This window comes from Leiobunum rupestre, chromosome 9, assembly GCF_980474605.1.
Source record: "Leiobunum rupestre chromosome 9, qqLeiRupe1.1.hap1, whole genome shotgun sequence".
Classification (NCBI taxonomy): domain Eukaryota; kingdom Metazoa; phylum Arthropoda; class Arachnida; order Opiliones; family Sclerosomatidae; genus Leiobunum; species Leiobunum rupestre.
Window position 1 is genome coordinate 22,270,946 of NC_143392.1, and position 26,109 is coordinate 22,297,054.

General features: G+C 33.6%; 1 protein-coding gene across 2 annotated transcripts; it reads left to right on the forward strand.

The window, feature by feature from the left end:
• Window positions 1-250: 250 nt before the first annotated feature.
• Window positions 251-2,109, forward strand: LOC149926863 (beta-1,3-galactosyltransferase 1-like). 2 transcript variants are annotated; one of them, XM_090158357.1, is made up of 2 exons: window positions 251-989; window positions 1,050-2,109. In XM_090158357.1, the coding sequence occupies exon 2, from the start codon at window positions 1,069-1,071 to the stop codon at window positions 2,092-2,094; it is 1,026 nt and encodes a 341-aa protein (XP_090014483.1). In that variant the 5' UTR covers window positions 251-989; window positions 1,050-1,068; the 3' UTR covers window positions 2,095-2,109. The 2 variants fall into 2 exon arrangements, with proteins under 2 accessions (XP_090014483.1, XP_090014484.1); XM_090158358.1 differs by having other exon boundaries at window positions 1,053-2,109.
• The last annotated feature ends 24,000 nt before the right edge of the window (window positions 2,110-26,109 follow it).

The window sequence follows — 26,109 nt, forward strand, 5'->3', positions numbered from 1 at the left end:
GACGACTTTACGACGTCGGGCTCCCTTTTTTATCGTCCCGCGTCGTCGTCTGCTCATTGCGACGCTAGACGATGGATGTACTTGTACACTCAAATAAACTTCGCCCGCCTTAGCTAAAAGCGTAGAGAGATAAATCGGGAATGCCGCGGAAACTCAAGTCGTAAAACATCCGACATTTCGGAGGCCGAATTTGAGCTCAAGTCATATTATTTACTAAGCCTTGGATCTGGTACATTACAGCCAGTGGCGTAGCTAGAAATCCTTCAAGGAAGGGTTGTTCAAACTATATAAAATACCTGAGAGGGGTCGAGAAAGGGGTAAATTTTAGTACAGCCAAAGATACGTCCAAAGGGAGTTTTGACACGGAAACCTTCCCCTTGTCTACGCCTCTGATTACCGCTACCAACAAATCTTAGTTACGTAGAATATACATACTAATTAATTAATAATGTTTTATTCTGGTTTTGTGCGTTGTTTCCTTGAAGTTAAGGTATTTTTACTTTCGATATTAGCGCCTTTTATAAATATTTAACTTGCTTATTTTCTGCCTTTCACTTTCCTTTCCGCGCAACGGGTGCCATCTCTTGAGGAAAAAGATCGAAAATGACGTTTTCCTTTTATTAGAGCCTTTAAGAAATTTTATACCTTTTCAATTTCGATCATGATTTCATAATTTTAGTTATTTTTTTTTATTTATTGGAGAGATCTGAAAGTTTACTCAATCAAAATGTTATTATAAAGATTTAAGTTTAATTAGAGAAATAACCGAAGTAGTTCAATTAGTACAATATCATCAATATGTTACTTAGTAGACAAGGCTTAGTGTCTTCTCACAACTTTTACTACAATCATTTGAAAAATGAAATTGAAATCCAGTGTCAAATTAAACTCAAACTATTATAAAGGTCTTTTTACATCCTGATGAGTCTTCCTTGCATTTCGAAACGGCAAAAACTACTCGTTTTATTTGTACTACGTTACTTTGTGTGGTAAGATAATTTTGTTATCTACACCATTTTATTAAATAATAATTTACTTTTTCTTGGCAGCAGTGCGTAATATAGGAAAATGTCAGTGACAGAGCCTGTACTGCGTCCTAATGTGAAGCGCTATGCAATAGTACTCCTTATATTCCTGTTTTTATGGGCTTTCGTTTATCTTCCTGTGTTGTACTCGATACGCCAACCTCGTGCAATCTCGTGGATGCTTGAGCAACGCTACTTACCTCATTTTATCCTTCCGAGAAATATTACAAATATGTTGAGTCCTAGACACGCTTGCGTACCAATGGGTAAAACGTTTTTGACATTAGTTGTTATTGTTTGTTCCGCTATCCCAAACACCCAGTCCAGAAAAGCGATTAGAGATACTTGGGGAAAGTACTCTAATCTCAGATCTGGTGTAAGGATTTATTTTCTTGTTGGCAGTACGCAAAATGTAACGTTAGATCAGAAATTAGCGGAAGAAAACAAGAAATACGGGGATATAATTCAAGAAAATTTTTTAGATACTTATAATAATTTGACGATCAAATCTGTGATGATGTTAAAATGGGTCAATTCCCGGTGCCAAAGGGTAAAATTTGTTATGAAAACTGATGATGATATGTTTATTCATGTTCCTAATCTTATTGGCTACTTAAATAAAAATGGCACCCAGAATCTTCTAGTTGGTAGTCTAATTAAAAAAGCTGTTCCCGTTAAAGATAAGAAATCTAAATGGTACGCGCCAGATGAAGTTTTTGACCAAAGTTTTTACCCTAAATATTTATCCGGAACTGGGTACATTATGTCGAGAGCCTTAGTTAAACCTTTATACAAAATGGCTCTCGAAACACCATTTTTCTATTTAGAAGATATTTTTTTAACAGGCATTTGCGCGGAGAAATTAAAAATTGAACGAACCAATCACAATGGTTTTAAATTCTATAAACGCAAAAACGATCCTTGCATATTTCGTTCAGTGATAACTGCCCATCATATTACTCTAAAGGAATTTTACACCGTTTGGAGAAATATAAATAATTCTACTATTAAATGTTATAGTAAAACTAAAGCCTTTTCAAATGCCAAAGGTATAAAGACAAAATCGTGAATATTTTAAATTTAAGTCTTTAAGCAATCCAATAATGTTAACACAAATTGTGCCTCAAATAGTTTTATATGTCATTTTAGCTTAGTTTTTATTTCTTTTTTAGTAGTTTTTAAATAATTATTTTTACATGGTTTTAAATAATTCTGTTTATTCTAATCAATGGCAGTCCAAGTTGGTTTTTTATTTTATTTAAGGGAACATAAAAATGTGTTAAAATTCGTGAAAATACCTTACAAACTATTTACAAAAGGGTCATCTATAACTCCACAAAAAAATATCCTGTCAAGGAATTTTTGTGAGTGTCTAAATAGACCTTTATTGATTTATACTATTACTGGTATTAATTTTAGTTAGTAAGGTATTTGTATTTATATAGAAATGTCTTCCGTAAAATCATGATAAAATATTTAAAAAATTTCAAAATATTTAAAAAAAAAGCCTAGATAAATTTTTCATAGATTTTACGTCCAATTATTTACACTTTGTTAAATTTAAACATGCTTACTTTTTACATTTTCAACATTACAATTTTTCCGTAAAATACTTGACTTTTCCTAATGCCATTTTTAGCCTTTTTGACGGCAGCCTTTATTATGGTAAAAATACAAACCTTTAAATACTACAAATATAATCTCATGGCACAAAGCAAATGTTGAATCTTGAAGGTTTGTAGATCTGATATTTTAAGTTTTAAAATTTTTAAGTGTCAAGTACTTTAAGCCGTGAAATTATAATATCACAGCTTTATATTGAGAAAAACTATGCACAAAATATGGGTTAAAAATACTCAATAATATTGTAATTCTAAATCTATGAAGTATTATTGTTTTTTTTCTTGACATAGACCAGAAATTTATAAAAGTGTAAAGAGATTAAGTTCGTAGGGAGAATGGGTAGACAGTGCCAAAAATCTACAAACTTTGGTTTTATTTTTAATTTAAACTATGAAATAATCGAGAATCATTAGAAATTTAATGGTTTTACCCCTTCTCTCTAGACCGTACGTGTTCCAGTATGCATGGCTTAATCTCTCAATGGGGCAGCGATGCCCCATTTTAACTAAGGTAAAAATATCTAAAAAGGAAATTTTTTCGAAAATTACTACTATTAGAAATGATGGGGTCACAGCAATTTGTTGCCGCTGTAGTACAGCGTTGTGGGTGGTATATATTTTTTGGTGATGTATCTCAGACTAGGGTTGTCACAAGTTGGAGAATTTGATAATTTTTTAAAAAGTCTGATTTTTAAGAACTGTGAAAACAATTTGGGTATTTTAAGTACTTGCTTAAAAGTTAGGAAAGTTTAAGAACTATAACAGAAGTCAGGGAATTTCTGGGAATTTGAAGATCTGATTTATTAGGCGGGGAATTTGAAGATCTGATTTAATAGGCGGGGAATTTGAAGATCTGATTTAAAAGGCGGGGAATTTGAAGATCTGATTTAAAAGGCGGGGAATTTGAAGATCTGATTTTAAAGGCGGGGAATTTGAAGATCTCATTTAAAAGGCGGGGAATTTGAAGCAGTCAAAAAGGCCGGGAATTTGAAGAAATAGTTTAAAAGGTAGGGAATTTGAATAAATAGTTTAAAAGGTAGGGAATTTGAATAAGTAGGGAAAATGGCAGGGAATTTGAAGAAGTATTTTTAAATGTAGGGAATTTGAAGAAGTATTTTTAAAGGTAGGGAATTTGAAGAAGTAGTTTAAATGGCAGGTAATTTTAAGAAGTAGTTTAGAAGAAAGGGAATTTGAAGAAATAGTGAAAATAGCAGGGAATTTGAAGAAATAGTGAAAATAGCAGGGAATTTGAAGAAATAGTGAAAATAGCAGGGAATTTGAAGAAATAGTGAAAATAGCAGGGAATTTGAAGAAATAGTGAAAATAGCAGGGAATTTGAAGAAATAGTGAAAATAGCAGGGAATTTGAAGAAATAGTGAAAATAGCAGGGAATTTGAAGAAATAGTGAAAATAGCAGGGAATTTGAAGAAGTAGTTTAAATGGCAGGTAATTTTAAGAAGTAGTTTAAAAAGCAGGGAATTTGAAGAAGTAGTTTAAATGGCAGGTAATTTTAAGAAGTAGTTTAAATGGCAGGTAATTTTAAGAAGTAGTTTAGAAGAAAGGGAATTTGAAGAAATAGTGAAAATAGCAGGGAATTTGAAGAAGTAGTGAAAATGGCAGGGAATTTGAAGTAGTAGTTTAAATGGCAGGTAATTTTAAGAAGTAGTTTAAAAAGCAGGGAATTTGAAGTAGTAGTTTAAATGGCAGGTAATTTTAAGAAGTAGTTTAAAAAGCAGGGAATTTGAAGTAGTAGTTTAAAAGTCAGGGAAGTTTAAGGACTAGTATAAAAATCCGGGAGTTTAGTTTTGGTTGGAAAAATAGGTAAACAATTGTCCAATTTTGGCCTAAAATAAGTCAGAAAATTCTAATCTGAAAAATTCTAGCAACGCTGTTACTAGTTTTCAGCACGTACCGGATCCGCTATCATAGAGTACGGAAAGGGAGTTTCATATAGATTTTTCAAAGGCCTTTTAAGAACTTTAAAAATAGTTTAATTTAAAAGAACTGGTAAAAATAGTTTTATTTTGAGGACTAGTTAAAAAGTCTAGGACTTATTTTTAAGTAGAAGAAAATTTTGGAGGAGATCAGCTTATTAAAATATAAAGTATTAGGGAAATTCTTTGAAAAATCCGTAAAAGCTAGGGGAGTTTGAATTTGAAAAATTGTGGCAACCCTGCTTTTGAAAGTACTAATTGCTGTAAAATCCCTAATTTTCTCATCGATGTATTTAATTCGCCAGTTTCAATAATGTATAGGTATTTTCAAATACCCCAATTACAGCCAACTTCAATAGTTTTGACACGCGCTTTTATTTTATCGCAATTGGCCAGGATGGTACTTTTGTGCGAGACTAATATTATTAAAACTGGAAAATTGAATTTAGGAAGTACAATTAAACAATCCAAGTGTATAATGCACCTACATTACTGGTCAGTCTTGGTCTATTTATTATTTAATGATAATTTTTAAATTGAAAGACTACTTTTACTCAAAAATAAATGATGTGCCTAAAACATGTGATATAAAAGAAATGTTTATGGTAATTTTCCAATGGAGCCTGTTGTGAAAATTAACAAGTTGAGTTTATTCATTGTCGAAAGAACTTTTTGTAACCCCGTAGATGAAAAAAAAAACTAAATAAAAACTACGGTTTTTTCTTCCTTATATTTGCCACCAATCCAAGCCTTGACAAGATGACAAACGCTCGAGCTACCTGGTACTTTCGTTCCTAATTAAATTAATGTCCTGTTGCATCGAGAGACGTCAAATGGAATTACAAAGGCCTATTTTCTTCTTTTGCGTGTGTGCGGGTCAAAAATAATAATTATATTCCCTTCCCATCGAAAGATGGCGTTTTTGGAGTTTTGCCCGGGAGCGCTTAGCCATTACTTTCTTAACTTATAAAATGGCGGGTTCAAGGGTACCTCGTAAGCTTACTTATTACTATTCTAGTCCTAAACAAATTCCATACTATTTGATAATTCGATACGGATCTCAACGAAATATCAAAACCGAGAGTCAACGAGCCGCGAAAAACCTACAGATGGCGCTAAAGAGCAGCCTGCCTACCTCCGAAGTTAGGCCTCGTTCCCATTTGCTTTTTAAGACATCGGTTATTTATTTTTACTAATTAATATCACATTTCATTCTGTGGATAATGGAAATATTTGGCAAGTAAATTTGCGTATGTTACGGGTTGTTTAATTTTTGATCTTTGTTTAGTATGTTTGACTTATTTCATAATTTCGTAATTCACTTTTGAAATTAATAACTTCGTGAAATTAGGAACACAATTAGTAAAATAATAACTTTAAATTCACTTTGCAAACGAGTAAAATCGGAAAATCTACTTAGTTCAACTTTGAAAATAGGCTTCGAGCTTAGGAAATACAGCGCCATCTGCCTTAATATCCGTAAACTAAATATGTGAAGAAATAGCAGACTACTTTTGAATTTCAATGTTTTTCGGTTGAAACTTTCAGCTGTTGTGCAGAGAGAATTTTGAACGAGCAGACAGCTTTCACAAATTCAATTTAAAACTCGGTCTTTAGGCGGCGATACTTCTTAGCAAAATTTAAACTACGCGCGAAGCTTATTGGGAAAACGTATATTAAATTATCTTTGGAAATAGGGCAAATTATATTTAATTCACTTTGGAAATAAAGCAAATTGTATTTTAAATTCACTTTGAAAATAGGATTTCCTTTTTTAGTTCACTTTGGAAATAGGAAAAGTTTAAATCAAATTGACTTTGGAAATAGAGAAATTTTATTTTAAATCTCTTAGTAAAATGGTAAATTATTTTAAATCTCTTAGTAAAATGGTAAATTATTTTAAATCTCTTAGTAAAATGGGAAATGAATTTAAATCTCTTAATAAAATGGAAAATTTATTTAAATCTCTTAGTAAAAAAGAAAATTCACCTTGATAATCGGAAGATATCTTGAAAAATATACAATTAACTTAGAAAATCGTGAAAAATCCTAAAATCACTTTGAAAATGGGAAAATAAATTCAGGTAATGGTGAACCATTTCAAAGTCCCTTTTTAAAATCCGGAAATAACTTTAAAAAAAAGATTTAAAAAAACTTTATTCATTTTAAAAATTATATTTAACATGATTATTGCCATCGAATATCGATATAAAAGGAATAGTAGCCGTCAGTGCGAACGGGCCTCGAGTGGTGCGGGCCCGCAGGTGCTAAATCGAAGTGGATGTGCTATCATTATAGTGGCGGCTTGTCCGCAGCTATTTAGCGCGTGAAGTTTCGCCGCCCTTCCGTAATTTGCGTCCCCCTCCGCTCATTATTACGCACCCCCCCCCCCTCCATATTGCCAGCATCCTTATTTCGGACGGTGCTAAAAGATGGAGAATTTATCTCTGCGTTCTTCGGCGGCATACGAAATGGGCCGGGGAACGCGTTTGAAGAAGCGGCGGCGGTGCAAATCAAAGAATTACGAATAGTTGGCATTTCTCTTCCCCCATTCTTCCCCCCGGAATTCTCTCATCGCCAATTCCTTCCTCCCCTTCGGTTTTATATCAACTAAATTTTCAACAAAACGTCTAATAGTTATCCACTCGCAAATAAAAAAGGCGGTTCTTATTAGGGACTGAATTATGACCAACGCTCGGGGTCTTACCATAAAGGTGGTTAGTTACTTTTTTTCTGAGCTTTTGCCCGTTGATTTTATTTGACGTCAAAAAGTGGGCTATTTGAACAAACTATGACTGGTAACTTTCTAAAACACTAAAAGGAAAAAATATAACACTGCTATACGCTCTTTTCATATGCGGGGAATTTTTCCCTTTTCCAGAATTTTCAACTTTCTAAATGCTAAAAGGGAAAAATGTAACACTGCTATAGTGGTTCTTTGCAGTGCTTCCATATGCGGTGAATTTTTTCCTTTTCCAGAATTTTTCATTTTTCTAAGAGGCTAATAGCGAAAAATGTAACATGGCAATAGTGGTTCTTTGCAGTGCTTCCATATGCGGGGAATTTTTCAACTTTCTAAAACGCTAAAAGGGAAAAATGTAACACGGCTATAGTGGTTCTTTGCAGTACTTCCATATGCGGGATTTGTTTTTACTTTTCCAGAATTTTTCAACTTTCTAAAACGCTAAAAGGGAAAAATATAACACGGCTATAGTGGTTCTTTGCAGTGCTTCCATATGCGGGGAATTTTTCAACTTTCTAAAACGCTAAAAGGGAAAAATGTAACACGGCTATAGTGGTTCTTTGCAGTGCTTCCATATGCGGGGAATTTTTCATCTTTCTGAAACGCTAAAAGGGAAAAATGAGAGAAAACGGGAAAAGTGAGGGGAAACAGCCTTTCGCGGTGGAAATTAAGGGAAAAGCGTTCTTTACACGGAAAGAAAGGTAATTTTCAATCTTTTCTGATAACATTGCCTGTTTTAGTTTACTCTTTAGTCCATAGATATGTTATGAGTCACAGATGTCGTTTGTACAACTTTCAGTCGTCTGCTAAGCTTACGCTAGTGCACCGCGCTTAAAACCGTCGTTTGTCCGTGGCATGTGTAAAAATCAGGTTAGGCTTAATTAATTTTAAAAAACAAAAACCATTATCTCACAAAGAAATTAAATTGAATATTTATATAAATTAGTATTAAAAGCTTTAAAATATAGCGAGGGATAAAAAATGGGAATTTTCAAGTCAAAAATGGAGAAATGGGATTTTTTGTTTAATGAAATTAAGAGGGAAATTTTAGATATCAAATGTGGGAGCCCTGGTTCTTTGTTTAAAATAAATATTGAAATGGGCGCCACCATTTTGTACAAACTATGACAGATTACTCTGCTAACTGTGTCTGCTCGACGTGAAGTAGCTCTTTTTTCAACAGATGTTGCTATCGTCGTAATCAAAACAAGATAGTTAAGCTACATTTCGACCCAAAAAGCGGGTACTTATAGGTACCCCTGGCGTTGATTGGATCGTTTGTATATTTGCCTATAACTTAAATTACAGCAATTTTAAACCAAATTTTATCATGGGATGTATAACTTAGGTTAAAGCCCACTAAATAGAGTTTACTCTACAGTGGCTCTGTGACGACGTTATCATTTGACTATTTTGAACTTTAGCTTCCTTTGTCATAAATAGATGGCACGCTCTCCACTAAAGTCACTTTTTGTCGGTTTGAGTCTATTTGATCGATTCCCAAATGATCGAACGGGTTCCATTTGATCGAATTTCCATTTGATCGAATTGCATTTGATCGAATGGCATTTGATCGAACGAAATTTGATCGAAAGCTACTGTAGGGTAAAACCGGGTAAAACTATTAGTTTTTGGGAGTAAATCGAAAAGGCAACATCTAGTCAGAATGAGATACAGTAGACTCTATGAATAATAATTATTTCTTTAAACTGTACTAAAGAAAAATAACCATAGTACTTCTGAAAAAAACCTGAGCGCAGTGACGTAGAAAACATAATATTCTCTCGGACATAATTAATAGAAAGACCTATTAAAAAAACGAACTCTGTACCTAATTTTTAGCAATAGAAGGGCTGTGAACGTGGTCAGACCCCTCGTATACAACGGTGCATACGCGCCTACGGCGCGCGTACATCAACCTAACCTAACCTAACCTGACCCTATTTATATATATCAAAAACAACGGGTCGTTATCGTCGATGTCATAAAAAATTCCATCATATAGTGTATAAAGTAAAAATCTCTTCATCTTTGTGGCTTAATACAGTTAAAGCAATGAATTATTCCATCATTATTCCTTCTGCACTTAAGCAATTAATTATTCCATCATTATTCCTTCTGCACTTCATATTGACATTCGGTAAAATAAAAACATACCAACTGGTACTATAAATACTTTTGAATTCGATCAAATAGTATTCGATCATTTGAAGGTTCGATCTTATGAAACAAATGACAAATGGGATTCGATCAAATGGAATTTCGATCAATTGCAACGTATAATAATCGACTGTCGATCACATATTTTTCGATCAAACGGACCAACACCTTTTTGTCGAAGAATCGGATAGAGTCATCATTCATGGCCATCTCTAATAACTTGGGCCTTGTCATAATACAGGTGGCCATGATAAAGCCGACAGTTGCTTTAAAAGGAAATATTCAAATGGAATTGCCATTCTGTAGAAACCATGACCGGTAAAGTATATTTTATTTCCGCCGTATAACTAATGTTTCCCCCCCCCCCCCCCCGAAGCAAAATCCTGGCTACGCTACTGAAATATCGAAATAACTCCGGCCCGTAGCGATTCCAAAAATATAATCGCCTCCGTTCGACTGTTTACCATTTGAACCCAAGGCTTAAAGTAATGATTTTCCAAATTTTGGAAATACATGACTATCACCACGGCACACAGAAATTATCTAAAAGTGGCTTACTTATATTCTTGTTACATATGGCCGTAGCTATACAGGGTGTTCCAAAAGGTTATGCAAAAATTTAAGGAGTTGTAGGGGGTGAGTTGAGAAGTATGCCTGTTTTTTCCCCATTTTCCTACGATGAGTGAAAAGAGCGCCAGAGAGCTTCAAAGTGTGGCCTACTAGCCCCTGGTAGTAGGCTGCAACAAGCGCAAAACCAAGCAGCAGGGAAACGCGAACATTAAGGTTTGGGTTCGTGGATAGGTAAAAAAGGACTTTGTAAACAAATCGGGGTAACCGGCGTAAAAAAGTAAACTTAAACAGTATTTAAAGTCCCTGTTGCTAAGTTTTTCGCCTGTTGCAGCCTACTTTCAGGGGCTAGTAGGCCACACTTTGAAGCTCTCTGGCGCTCTTTTAACTCATCGTAGTAAATTGGGGAAAAACAGGCATACTTCTCAACTCACCCACTACAACTCCTTCAATTATTTGAATAACCTTTTGAAACACCCTGTATTACGCATTACCTCAAAATTCAAAATACATTTTAAAAAGTTACCTTCTTATTTGTCTGCTATGGGAAATTTACTCCGGGTAAAATATTTTTCATTACTATTTATATATATTTGTTTATTAATGAGATAATACCTAATTAACATAAAAACGCATTTTGAGGCAACTTTCATCAAATTATAATTATCACAAATTAAGCATTTCTTAACATTCCATTTCGTAATTAAAAACCGATCAAGTTTGGGGAGAATTTAAGGGCAAAAAAAACTCGCTTCTTGAGAAAGTGAGTTAGGGAAAAGGTGCTAAATACATCGTATTTAACCCCACTCTTCGTGATCCCATGGGTTGTTCCCCGAAATTATGACTTTTAAGCGGCCAGCGTAGAAGTCATAAGTGCTTTGCGCAAGCGCCCTGCAGAGCAAACAGAATCTTTTCGCCCAATTATGGCGTTGAAACTGTGAAACTGCCGCTCGTAGACACACGATTTTTGACTCCTTCTGCTGCCCCCTCTCGCCCCCTGTGCTAAATTAGAGCCCCGAAGTTTTATTTTCTAAGTTTTTTAACTCGCCAACAAGCCTGCCTCTTTGTGGTTTAGCAGATAACACTCCCAAGATCGTCTATTCATTTTTGTTAATACGCGAGGGGCAGATCACTAAGCCTTAGAGTGGCCTAATAATCATGGATAAATTATTTAAAATTGAATCATGATTAAAACTTTTTAATCACGATTTAATCAATATAATCATGATTTAATCAATATAATTACGATTTAATCAATATAATCACGATTTAATCAATATAATTACGATTTAATCAATATAATCACGATTTCATATTTTAATTAATTAGTAGTCTAATTTTTAATATCAATGAACTTAATAAAATACCTCGTAAAATACTAAAACAAGTAGTGTTTTTCTAAGGGTTTAATAATAATTTTTCAGGTAAGTATCAAGTAAATATACAATTTTTATCACAGCTTAATGACATAATGTACCGAAAAAATAATATCAATGAACTTAATAAAATACCTCGTAAATACTATATCGAGTAAATATACAATCATTTTAATCATGTTTTAATCATTTTAATCACGCCTTAATCATTTTAATATTTATTTAATCATTTTAATCACGACTTAATCATTTTAATATTGATTTAATCATTTTAATATTGATTTAATCATTTTAATATTGATTTAATCATTTTAATATTAATTTAATCATTTTAATATTGATTTAATCATTTTAATATTGATTTAATCATTTTAATATTGATTTAATCATTTTAATATTGATTTAATCATTTTAATATTGATTTAATCATTTTAATATTGATTTAATAATTTTAATATTGATTTAATCATTTTAATATTGATTTAATCATTTTAATATTGATTTAATCATTATAATATTGATTTAATCATTTTAGTCACGGTTTATCACTTTAATCACGATTTAATCATTTTAATATTGATTTAATCATTTTAATATTGATTTAATAATTTTAATATTGATTTAATCATTTTAATATTGATTTAATCATTTTAATATTGATTTAATCATTATAATATTGATTTAATCATTTTAGTCACGGTTTATCACTTTAATCACGATTTAATCATTTTAATATTGGTGTTATCATTTTTATCGAGATTTAATCATTCTAATCATTTTAATCGAGATTTAATCATTCCAATCATTTTAATCGAGATTTAATCATTATAATCATTTTAATCGAGATTTAATCCTTTCCATCACGATTTAATCCTTTACATCACGATTTAATCATTTCAATCACGATTTAATCATTTCAATCATGATTTAATCCCATTTAATCATATCAATCATGATTTAATCCCATTTAATCATTTTAATCATAATTTAATCCTATTTAATCATTTCAATCATGATTTAATCCCATTTAATAATTTCAATCATGATTAAATCCGATTTAATCATTTGATATTGACTTAATAATCATGCTAGTGATCTGCCGCACATTAATACCCTTTTCAGATCGGGTTTACCTAACCGAAATTTATTTAGAGCTATTTTTTTTAATGGATAATATTTTTACTCCGACTATACTGAAGATGGCGCTACACAACACTAGGGGTCTTTCCCGCTTCTATTTAATAATGCGCGCGACGCATGCTCGGTGGCACAGTTCCAAATAGCACGTGACAACGAGCGTGTGTTTATTAAATAAAATCGGGAAATCCCCTTTGTGTTGTCTAGCGCCATCTTCAGTATTGTCGGGCTAAAAATATTCTCCATTCTATTTAATTCTATTATATAATACCAATAATGCATTACGGTACTTAAAGTAAGTGGACGCTCTGAACTATGAAAAGGCCCCTGTTATTAGAGATGGCCATGAATCTATCCGATTCTTCAACAAAAAGGGACTTTACTGTAGAGCGTTGTGCCATCTATTTATGGCAAAGGAAGCTAAAATTTAAAATAGCCAACTGATAACGTCGTCCGAGAGCCATTATACAGTATGAAAGTTAGACAAGTTATACTCTATTTAGTGGACTTTAGCCAAAATTATATATCCCGTGTAAAAATATATGTTTATAATAGCTGTAATTTATGTTATTGACCAATCAACGCGAGTGGTACCTTTAAGTACCGCCTTTTTAATTTCGACGCTAGTGACATCTATTGAAAAAGAGGTACTTCACGTCGTTATACTTATATTTATATGTTATACTTATATTTATACGTTATACTTATATTTATATGTTATACTTATATTTAAATGTTATACTTATATTTATATGTTATACTTATATTTAAATGTTATACTTATATTTATATGTTATACTTATATTTAAATGTTATACTTATATTTATATGTTAATATTATTTGGTGTCGTCATTGTGACAATTATACTCAATTTATTCATTATGATATAATTATAATTAATTCAGCTATTTATGGTTCAACAATAGAAGGTAAACAACGAGTAAGAAAAATATTTATTTACGCCTAAAAAACAGGTTTTAATACTGAAATATAATATGAAAAATAAACTTGGACCTCGTCTGAATAGGATATAAAGTACCCTATTTTCAAACAAACCGAGGAAAAGTACCACTGTCTTAAAATATTTTTATACTTCTCTTTCAAATTGCTCAAATCTCTAACAACATTAGTTCTAACTTAGTATAAAAGGTGGCGCCTTTTTTTTTGATAATTTACGTCAGATATCATTTTCGTTTCAATTTTCAAAGCGCCCATTTTTAAAATGGTGGTTCTGATTTTCAATTTGTTCCCCGTCCCCATTTATAGAAATTTTGGTTCCCAATTCCAAAGATTTGGTTCCCATTTTCAAATATTTGTTTCCCAATTCCAAAGATTTGGTTCCCATTTTCAAATATTTGGTTCCCAATTCCAAAGATTTGGTTCCCGTTTTCAAATGTTTGCTTCCCATTTTCAAATTTTTGATTACCAATTTCAAATATTTTATTAGCAATTTCATATATTTGGTTCCCATTTTCAAAATATTTGTTCCCATTAACAAAATATTCGTTCCTATTTAAAAAAATATTGGTTCGCAATTTTAATATTTTAGATCCCATTTTCAAAAGTTTCGTTCATATTTTCAAATGTTTGAAAGTCCCCTTTTTACAACCTATTTATAGTTAAGATTTCGTTGTGGGCAATAGGAAAACCTTAATTCTGATTGGGCGAATCCATAAGCTCAGTATTTTGAGAACGCGAAGGGATTTAGGTTAAAAATTGAGCAAACCCATCTCTCCACGACGCGTATGATATCATTATGCCGCCGCGGCAGTTTAAAGAAATGGCCGACAACCTCGTATAACTTACGGCGGGAGGGGGGGGGGACTAGTTTGTAGATGTGCCGTCGGTGGCGCTGATAATCACAGCCCTCTCATTTCTGTTTTTTCACGTGCGGTAAAATTGACTCTGAGGATCGGATTCTGTTCCTAGTCCACGAAATAATTATTAGCTGCAGATTTTGGGGAGGGGAGGGGGGGGTAGGGCCAGATAAGCGATATCAAGAAGCAAGAGGGGGGGGGGTGGAAAGCGCCAATTTGCGCCATGGAAAACAAAGAGAAGCGCCCTGTGGCGTGCTAAGAAAACGGCCTAGAAGCGTGAAATGTTAATGAATTAGGGGAAACGTTACGAGTGAAAGTGAAGAATGAAACAATACGGCCTCGACATAAGGACTTGTTTCGCCTCATTTGGATTAACAGCAGATTAATTTGGACACAGCACGTGTATATCAATTTTCAGAGCTGCAGACCAATTCCGAACAACTTGTTAATAGGTTATTTTTTCTTTAAATGTAATCGTTATTGAAATTGGAAATTAATATTACGAAGGAGAATACATAGATTCATGAGTGGATAATAATTATAAGTATGGCACAGATTTGATAGTCTGTCGTGGAGTGATTACCAAATAGGAAGATTCCGAACAGGAAACTCGTCCCTTCCTACTCTTTCCGTTGGCAAAATAGTTGGTTAGTTTGATGGCGAGAAATACGAGCGTACACGCAAAGGTCATTGGCGAAACAGACTATCTTTAAAAAATTTACATTGGGTGAATAAGAAGTGTCACACTTATGTTTATTATCCACTTATGATAGAATATATAAATAATATATTATGGTATTATAATGAAATAGATATTAGTTTTGCAAAGTGTAGAAAAATGATTGTTATAAAACAAGTTTCGAAACCGTAAGCCCCTCAAGATCTCCTGCAATCTAAAGTAAACAATTTTTGTAAATATTGAAATTGCATTTGGAGCACATTTTGAGTAAGAATCGAGGCTGTCAGGCAATAAGAGTAAAAAATTCTTCTTTTTTACTATTAAAATCTTCATCGACATGCTGAGAGTTTAGAGGAAGAGTCATTAGAAATTAATTAATTTTAAATGGGTTGATTTGTAAAATGTACTTTATTTGAGATGAGTGATATCTTAGTTAACAGATCCGTCCAATCGTATCGTGGGATGGCGAAATTGTTTCCTTCTGCTCTTTAGCAGAACGGTGACGTCACGCGTAGAAATTATACTTGATCAAATAAAATTAAAAAAGCGATGCTTCATAATCTCTAATTCTGTTTCTGTAGTTTCTTTATGGTTGCTGAAGTGGGTGCGTGAAGACTTAATTGGAACAGGGATTGGGTGAAATTATATTTTTGACAATTTCAGGAGTGGGTTGCTGAAGGAAACGTTTAGAGTACGAAATATGATAATTTTGATTTTTTTTTAATCCTGAATTTGTCGTATCAGGCCTACGCTAGGAAAATTCGAATATTTTGTATTTGTTAATTCTTATCCAAATTTCGTCTGTACAATTGAAGTTGGCACTCTCCTTAATTTTTATTGTTCTTGGGAAAATTGCGTCCACTAATTTTCGGAATCGACTTACAATTAAGGAAATAAGATTGGATTTAAAATATTTCTAGCTACTTGTGCAAGACAAACTAACTGAGATTGGTTTACTGGTCATAAAAAAAATTAAGGAATTGCTTGAACTAGTTAATTTTATAAAAAAAAAACTGAGAATCAAAAAGTTCCAAGGGACAGCGGAATAGGCACTCGAAGGTTCCCAACAGGTCGGGCGGCCGAAACAAAGCTAAAACCAGGTAAGGGGAACGCAAAGCCTATCGGACCCGGGTGGTAGTTAACACACCTCTGTCTGGGATCTCTTTACTAAGGGTCAGTGGTAGTTCCAAAGACCGTTTTTGATCATTGCAGATATCAGAGGTTACTGCTAACAGAATTTCGTACCCTAGGCAAAACCTTTATAATGGGCCCGTAAAAAATGTATTTAAAGGCCGACTACATAGTTATTCAGTTTACTCTGTTTTTCACTGGAAGTTGGCTCGCTGCAAGACAAATGCGCTATGCAAGCAGCCAGCTACCAGTGAAAGACAGAGTAAACCAATTATAATAATAATAATAAAATGCTTTTTATTGGAACACCTTTTAAGTTTTACACTTATTTACAAAAGGGTCCACAGTCCATTAATTTTAAACTTAATTTAGGGGTGAGAACAAAATTATAATTCGAAATTATGGCTCAATTGAGCACTTCCTGGTTTTTACATATTAAAACATTTATTTTATTTTTTAAATCTTTCTATGAATTTATACTTTTTAGTTCATCGTTCATCTTATTCCACAAAATAACTTTTTCACAAAATTTTCAAATTTATACTACATGGAATTAATTAACTATGTAGTCGGCCTTTTAAGCTATTTGAAACCATATTTGAAAAATTTTAAATAAAAACTCGATTCTGGGCCCTTTAATTTACCGGGTCCTGCCTATCTAGCCCAAGGTTCGTAAAAAAGGGAACTATAAGGTTGCCTCGACCGCATGGTTTTTTATCAAAATATTACGGCTTTTGCGTTGCTAGGTAAAATCGTGACGTCACCCAGAGGAGTTCGTATTGAAAATCAACGGATGCTCATCTGGGTGACGTCATCAACTTTAACTCGTACAGAATTGTTTTCAAACATCTTCTTGGTCGAGACCCCATTGTTTCTAGCCTAGTCAGTAACGCGGCCCTAATGAGTTCAAAATAGCCGTCGGTTTTGGATACAATACGGTATTCCACATTTAGTTCAATTGTATTAGTTTTACCGGCGAAATTATCTTTCTCGGGTAGTAGGATGAAAATGAAGGTCCATGTATAAAAACAAAAAAGAAAAAAGTTCGTAGATTACCATAGAGAAAAGTCGTGTCTCCGGGCTAGCAGATTATAAAGTATCTCTCTTATTAGGAGCTGCCCCTCTGGTGGGGGGGGGGGGGGGGCTACACATTATACTGAGCAGCGTGTTTATAATACATTATTGTAGCTTTTCTTCACGCCAGAGATATCATTACTAAATTTTCTGCGGATTTAGCTTTTCTATCTCGGCACCTCACGTTTCGCGAAAATCGCAAATGTTATTAATAATAAGTCGTTTTCTCCGCCAATTAATTCCGGCGCTTTAATTTCAATTTGCTGGTCGTGATGACGTGTTTTTGTTTGATTTTTCAACGCTTTCGACGAAACCCCCTTATTATGCATTTGGCCCGTGTGACTGTGAAAAATTCGCGGTGTGAATGTTTCACGTGTCCCCCCCCCCCCCCCCCGTACCGTGGAGATCGTGATGGCGTGGATTGGAGCATGTCGGTTTTTGGTTATTTATAACGTGAGGTTAATAAAACCCTCTATTTATATAGGAATAGTTTCCTCCGTGGCCAACCCAAAGGTCTTTGTGGAGTCGGAAATTGTTTTCCAATCCGAAGTCGTAGAATCGGAAATATTTTGCCGTAAGGATGGCGAAATCTCAAAACGGCGTAAAATCTTAAATAACTTGCCCACCCTATAAGCCGTCGTAAAATCTAAAATAACTTGCCATGCCTATAGAAAGTCATAAAATCTAAAATAACTTGTCATACCTAGCAAGTCATAAAATCTAAAATAACTTGGCATACCTATAGCAAGTCATAAAATCTAAAATAACTTGCCATACCTAGCAAGTCATAAAATCTAAAGTACTTTGCCCAGACTAAGTAATCGATTAATATTAAAAGGTTTGCCCATCCTATGTCGTCATAAAATCTAAAATAATTTAAGCACACTAAGTAGTCTGGCTGTTAAATAATTTGGCCGTCCTATTTCGTCATATATACGATAAACAAATAGATACCCTATGGGATTGTACGTAAAACAACCAAGGTTTTTTTTTAATTTTTCGAAAAATGCTTGTTTAATAATTCCTAATAGTAAATATAAATTCCAAATAACAGATCCCCATACAACCAATACGTTATTAGCAATATATGTTTTTTTTTACTAAATTACATCATCAACCGTAAAAAAACCGCTGTCTAAAAACGAAGAGGCGTAAAAATATATTAACACTTGATAAATTTTCTGAAAATAAAAGCTTTAATTTGCCGAAGGCGACTCGTAATCACTGCGACAGATTTTTCTCTTCGCGAATTAAATGTCGTAAATTGGCAATAAAATCAGAAAAAGGGAGATTTTTTTTTCCACCGTTCAAGCTGTCTTTTTTGTAGTTCGAAATGGGCCATTATCATACGAAAGTACCCCTAATTCCCTAAAGCGAAACAAAACGGCCCCTAGAAAGGTTCGGACATTTTCGAAACATTAAGTATATACATTCCCTATTAGCGGTTTGGTCGCGTATCCGCCGGCACCTTTTTATCGTCGAAATCTGAAAGAATTATTTCTGATAATGTATGCGCCGCGAATTCAAAATTGTGACAGTCTATAGTTCGCGCCACTTAAAGATCCACGAAAAATGATTCACCAGCACGCGAAAATTATTTCATTTTTTTTGCTTTTAGGCAAACTTCGGTTATTACGTAGGCTCTTATTATGTTATTAGGGAGTTTATGCGCTCCACGTTCAAACTTTGAATCACGTGGTGTTTTGCAGTTTCATGTCTAAGCTACAACGCGGCTTCGCTTAACCTCTCCAATAGCCCCTGCTCCGTTTTTCTTACGATTTATCGCCGCCAGGGTGAATACGCTATGCTGATTGTTGCGTTTAGTACGACTTGGTGACGTACACAAAAGTGGGCTTATAGATTTTTATTGAATATCTATTTTATGCCTTGGTGAATTGATTGATAATTAACGCGTATCGCAAATGTAAAACAAAATTTAAATTAATATTAATATTAATTAAATAATATTAATATTAATTAAATTAAATTACATTTAAAGTTTGTTAGAATTTCAATACAAAAAAGAATTTCACCCACTAACTTTTGGATTCTATTGATTTAGTATGTTTCGTATATATCTATTCAATTTTAATCGTAGATAGGTTTCACAGTTGATACGAAAATATACTACACTTGGATCTTAGGAAAAAAAGCTAATTATTATTATTATATTTGAAAAGAATCTTTCATACAAAGTTATCTAGGTTAAAGGCCTAGGTTTTCTTCTGCCTGTCCCCCTTTAAATTAGGCCAACATGATCAGTGGTTGGCCTACCACCAGGGTATTTGTGCTCCACTAACAATTTTAAGTTAATTTAAAGGGGGACAGGCAGAAAAAAACCTAGGCCTTTAACGGTAATAGTATTAGTGAGTGTAGGGAGCTGTTGGCTCGCGTGGCATGAAGGCTTTCCACCACCCTCCATTTAAACCGGCCACCTGAATTAAATAGGCTAGGTATTAGCCTAGCTGATTGTTGCCTATCTACACATAAATGTTTTATTAAAAATTTTCAAAAAGTATATTGCAGAATTACACTAAACCTCACAGCAAAGAAATTTATACCATTAGTTCATTATTAAAATAAATTGAATAAAAATTGAATTAATAAATAAAATGTGTAAAAAAAGTTCAGATTATGCATTTTTATAGTGTCAAATTAGTTGTTCAATTAACACTTTTCCACCAAACGATACGTTTGTATTCTATTTTTGTGGGTAGCAAAAGCACGACAATTTTTCACATGAAGTATAATGAATAATTATTTATAAATGTCTGCTATTTCGATAGTAGCAATATTAGATATAGTTAGCGGACGACGGGTCAACGGTTTCAAAGTTCCCGCGTCAGTGACGTCGAGGAATAGCAAAATTTCATCGGTCAAATAGCTGTATATCTCAAATAAATTGTATACTGAAAAATCGGTCACCTAAGTGAACAATTTTGCGTGCTGGTCCAACATTAGGCTGTTCACACTGGTGAATTGGACAAGTTTGGTGATCACACTAGTTGCTCTTTAAAAGTTGTACAGTCTGAACGTTCCTTAATAGACGCTTCAATAAAACATCTTCAAGGAAATCGCCAAGAAGTAATATTTCCGAGAGCCTGACCTGCCAGTTACCTTGGTTTTGACGTCACGATGGTCATCGGTTACTCACCGAAGTCATCGGCTTCAAGAGCTGGTTTTTCCGATGACTGACGTCATTACTGACGTAAAACTACTATAAATGCAACGCCATTTAAAAAAAAACACCGATGACTGAATAAAAGCGTTCAGCAACTTACGACGTCATTATGACCAAAAAGCTCACCGGTGGATAATATAAATCCATCGGGTTTGTTCCGTTGACTCTTATAGAGCTGGTTGAAATAATTTAAACTTTTCACCTGTAAATAAAACGTCGTGCTTTTGCTAAGCCTTAATATGAAAAAGATTCCCAGTTATAAAAGGATACACTTATCGCATACCCTACAGGTGAAAAGTTTCCATTATTTCCACAAGCACTATCCACTATGTAAACAGTAACTGGCCGGTCCTTAACCAGTGTGGCCAAGTATAAAATAAAAAACCTCCATACTTGAGAGAAAAATCCTCCTATTAAATTTTGCGACCTCCTATTAAATTTTACGACCTCCTATTTAATTTTTGCTTCCAACTATCGAAACCTCCTATGAGAGTCTACCTCCTGTTTTTCTCCAACGTTCCTAACTTCCTCCTAGAAATAGGAGGAAACCTAACTTGGCCACACTGTCCTTAACTCTCGGAAATATTACTTCTTGGCAATTTCTATGAAGATGTTTTATTGAAGTTCGTCTATTCTAAAATCGTAACAACACGTCGAGACAGAGTTTTATTACAAACTAAATATTTCTTATATTTGAAAAACAGTTTCTACGTTCTATACCTAAAGTATCTCTTAAAATGTTGGTTCCACTTTGTAGAAGTTGTAAGGACTTGAAAAACAGCAATGTATCATTTTAATTGGCAGCTCTTGAGCGAGGGGCAGTACCTTTCAGTCCTTTCACGCGGAGGTCAAAGTGCGAAAATGACCACGGGAGGTCATTCGAGGGTGTACAATACGCGTCTTCTAAACAAATGTTCCCATTGAATCGTAGTGGTCGTCTTTTGTTGTACCTTTTTTCAATTGAATCCTAAATAATAGCGTTTCTTTGTACCACGACAGCTTCTCTTTGCGTTCTTTGTGAGAAAGTATCGAAAGTGAATGGGCCCAAGATACTCCCCAACATTCGTCTCGTCTTCATTAAATGTCTCTCTTTATCCAATCGTGGATTTATGGGCGAGCCTTACCCGCGAATTCTGGTTCTCGGTCGGTCCTTTTAAATGTTGGGAAGATTGCGCGGCCCCCCACTGATTTAAATATATATATTTTGCCATCATTATAGAAAGTTTTTTTTAACTGTTTGTATTTTATATTAGTTTATTTTGAGTTTCTTGTAGTTTACTGTGTATGTTGTTCTTGGCTGTCCGTTTTACTAAGACACTGTCGTGTGCCCTTTTAAACATTTATTGCATTTTTCTTAAAATTTTCACTTACTTACCAATCTTCTTACTTGCTTTTAAAATTAAGAATGGTTTTTGTCTAAAATGGTAAGAATTATTTCCGTTATTTCGAGAATGGTAAGAATTATTTCCGTTATTTCGAGAATGGTAAGAATTATTTCCGTTATTTCGAGAATGGTAAGAATTATTTCCGTTATTTCGAGAATGGTAAGAATTATTTCCGTTATTTCGAGAATGGTAAGAATTATATCCGTTATTTCGAGAATGGTAAAAATTATTTCCGTTATTTCGAGAATGGTAAGAATTATATCCGTTATTTCGAGAATGGTAAAAATTATTTCCGTTATTTCGATAATGGTAAAAATTATTTCCGTTATTTCGAGAATGGTAAGAATTATATCCGTTATTTCGAGAATGGTAAGAATTATTTCCGTTATTTCGAGAATGGTAAAAATTATTTCCGTTATTTCGAGAATGGTAAGAATTATATCCGTTATTTCGATAATGGTAAAAATTATTTCCGTTATTTCGATAATGGTAAAAATTATTTCCGTTATTTCGAGAATGGTAAGAATTATATCCGTTATTTCGAGAATGGTAAGAATTATATCCGTTATTTCGAGAATGGTAAGAATTATTTCCGTTATTTCGAGAATGGTAAAAATTATTTCCGTTATTTCGAGAATGGTAAGAATTATATCCGTTATTTCGATAATGGTAAAAATTATTTCCGTTATTTCGATAATGGTAAAAATTATTTCCGTTTTTTCGAGAATGGTAAATAATTGTTTATTTTATTGAAAAGTGGTAAGAAATATTGTCTTTTATTGCAAGAACGGTAATAATCCTACCTTCTTACTTGCTTCCAAAATAAAGAATTAATTGTTTTTGGCAAAACTAAGAATTATTTCCTATATTGCGAAAATGGTAAAAATTAATACCTTTATTGCTAGAATGATAAGAATTATTTCCGTTATTGCGAGAATAGTTAAAACTATTTCGGCTATTGCGAGATTCGTAAGAATTATTTCCGATATTGCAAGAATGATAAGAACTATATCCGTTTTTGCGATAAGGGTAATAATTATTTCGTTTATTTCGAGATTCGTAAGAATTATTTTCGTTATTGCGAGAATGGTAATAATTATTTTCGTTTTTGCGAGAATGGTAACTTATTATTTCTTTTATTAAAAAGTGGTAGGATGTATTGTCTTTTATGGCAAGAATGGCAAATATAAACTTAGCTAACTTCTGATTTAAATTAAAATTATTTTGAGAATGGTAATTTTTATTTTCTTTTATCACAAAAATTGTGAAAATCTTTACTGAGATAATGGTAAGAAGGTTTTTATTGAGAGGATGGTAAGAATGTTTTTATTGAGATAATGATAATGGTAAGAATGGTTTTATTAAGAGAAGGATAAAAATGTTTTTATTGAGATAATGGTAAAAATGGTTGTATTAAGTGAAGGGTAAAAATGGTTTTATTGAGAGAATGGTAACATTATTGCCTTTTTTGTAAGAAAAATTTTTTGCAAGAAGAAGAATAAATATCTTTTTTGAAATAAGGAGAATAATTTTCGTTTTTTCTATGATAAATAATAATTATCGTTTTTCTATGAAGAATAATGATGATCATTTTTTCTATGAATAACAATAATTATTGTTTTTGCTATGAAGAATAACAATTATCGTTTTTCTATGAAGAATAATAATTCTCGTTTTCTATGAAGAATTTTAATTCTCGTTTTTCTATAAAGAATAATAATTCCGGATTTTTGCAAGAATAATAACTCTTATAGAGTGTTGTCGTCTGAACGACGTCACCATTGTAATTTGCCTATTGATAAAAAACGGTAACTGTCATGGCGGCCACTATTAACACTACAGCTGTGAAGTTACAAGATTTCAAAATCGTATCAGACGACAACACTCTATTTACTGAAATACTTTCGAGTTGTCGAAATTTGGGTAAAAATCCATAAATCCAAAATCCAAGAATTTCCTTCCCATAGACTTTATATGGAAAATCCTTCAACAAAAATCCCGGATTTGGTTAAAAATTCCAAATCCCGTTGCCTTAAATCAAAATTTCGGTAATGGTAAGAATATCGACGTGCTGACTCTGCCTTTTAAAATAACCACGTAAATAGTCGGCACAGCTTGTTTTGATGATTCTAAACAACAAACTGGCAAACAGCAACAACGGGTGTTTTAAAGACGGCCAAATCACGGAACGGCTAGAGGAAAACTCGCCGCTAACGAGCGCGCGCTGGTGGCGGATAATGACAAGCCGTCGTTTCTATAACTAGATGGCGCTGCTTATAATTGGCCCCGGCGAAGGCGACGAAAAATCGCGCTTCTTTCTCGCCCTAATTTCAATTCGACCCCTTTCTAATTAAAACTCATCCCGTATCGTTAATTATTCCACTAATCGTCTTCGTCTCAATTTTATTATACAGAGAAGATAATAATGTCACTAATGTATTCAAAAGTTGTTTCATTATATCGCGAGTTTACGCGCGTTTTCCCGCTGTTGCCATTTTCTTTTGTTTTAATTTCACGTGGATTAATTAAAGTTATAACGTTATTTTTTCTTAAATTCTTAAATCGATTAACACAGATTTGACGGTATGCTTCAAATTCGAATGCAATGTTTTGATGGAAGTGGCCTTCATTTGGTTTTGAAATGATATAAGCTTCTCGATACTTAGAAATTCAGACTAATGTTTATTTCGGTAACGAGGGACACACGAAGACGTAAAAAGTGTTTGGACAGCACTACGTCGTAAACGCTAAATAGCCTACGGGTAGTTTTTTCCCGTCCCGTTGGTTATAATAATTTTAATGTTTGAGCGATATATTTTTTTAGATTTAGGTGTTCCAACAACTATTTAATATTTGGATAGCGACTCGCACAAATTTACTAATTTAAATAAGGAATAAAAGACAACGATATTTGAAAAAGTGCGCAAGAACACATTTTATTTAAAAATATAAAAATGTTATAACCCGACTAGTTTCGGCAGCGTTATCGCTCCGTCATCAGGGGTTTTACAACCAAGGACTAACGATTGGACAGAAAACGGCTAATTTTTCTACGTAAATTAACTCGATGAGTTTGCTTGGTGAGATTGAGTGAAAAGTTCGTAAGTCGCGATACAATTCTTTATTTGAAAATTGCGCTTTTAAAAACAGAAGAAGACTTAGGCCCTCTATTGTTCAGATAATGAAGTTCAATGCTGAATTGCTGACCGTTTTAGTTGTCTCAGGTAACAATGATTTCGAGTATAATGACTTTTACTTATTTCAAGTTGATAAATTCTTATAAAAATACGCGTATAATAATATATTTGACCTTTAGATTAATTGCAACCATTAACAATTTACGCCCAGTCCCTGACAATTAAACCAAGTGCGTGAAATCATTTAGTATATTTAAAAGCTTTAAATATACGTATTTAATTGAGTCTCTTTTATATTTAACATAAAAATATCATTTCTCCCATAACTTATAAGAGCGTAACCGCCCAAACTGTTCTGATCAATACTCGTTTAAATCGCCAAATGAGTCCCCTCAAATTATATTCGTAGAAATTCTAGATTTGGACTTATTAAATTTACTTTATTTTAAAAAGTTGGAACGATTAGCGAAAACGAGTTCGTTCCATTAATGATTTTTCAGTTTATAGTCTCCGCTAATAAGTCATCTCCATCTAGGATCTATCAGGATAATTCGCCGACAAACGCGCGAGACAATATATAAATATATTCTAGTCTCGCGCTGACGAAATTTGCCGCTGCTGAGACGGCGCGTTGAAAATGGGTTTGACTAGTTTGGCGAAGTGCCAAGACATTACGAAGTCGATGACGCGTCGTTTGGCGCGTTTTTTGCGGTTAGGCAACCAATAAACGAATGGAAGGAGAACGCCCCTCGTTCCCGCCTTTTTTCACTCGACGGAAGATGATTTTGATTCCCCCTCGCCCCCCCCCGTCCGCGCCAATAAGAAAATGCTCCCGCCGCGCCGACATGTGGCGCCCCTAACGGACAAAAAGGGAAGTAATAACGCGTCTTCTACGATTGAACAAATTTACCCTCCAAGTTAAAAAGCGGTGCCGAAAAATATACATAGATTTATCGTTAAGGATAGAATACCATTTTTCATCCTCTAATTTGGTAGTAGGCCAGACGCCTGTAGAAGTAACCCAACGGTCGCGCTCGGTCGCTATGCGGGGAAGTTCACTTTCAGGGGAGGGGGAGGGGTGAATTTTTTTTAACTCTCAAGTTCTCAACATTTTTAACTGAAATGAATTGCATTTTTAAC

Coding starts and splice junctions, on each gene's coding strand:
- LOC149926863 (XM_090158357.1), top strand. CDS start 1,069: ATGTCAGTGACAGAGCCTGTACTGCGTCCTAATGTGAAGCGCTATGCA.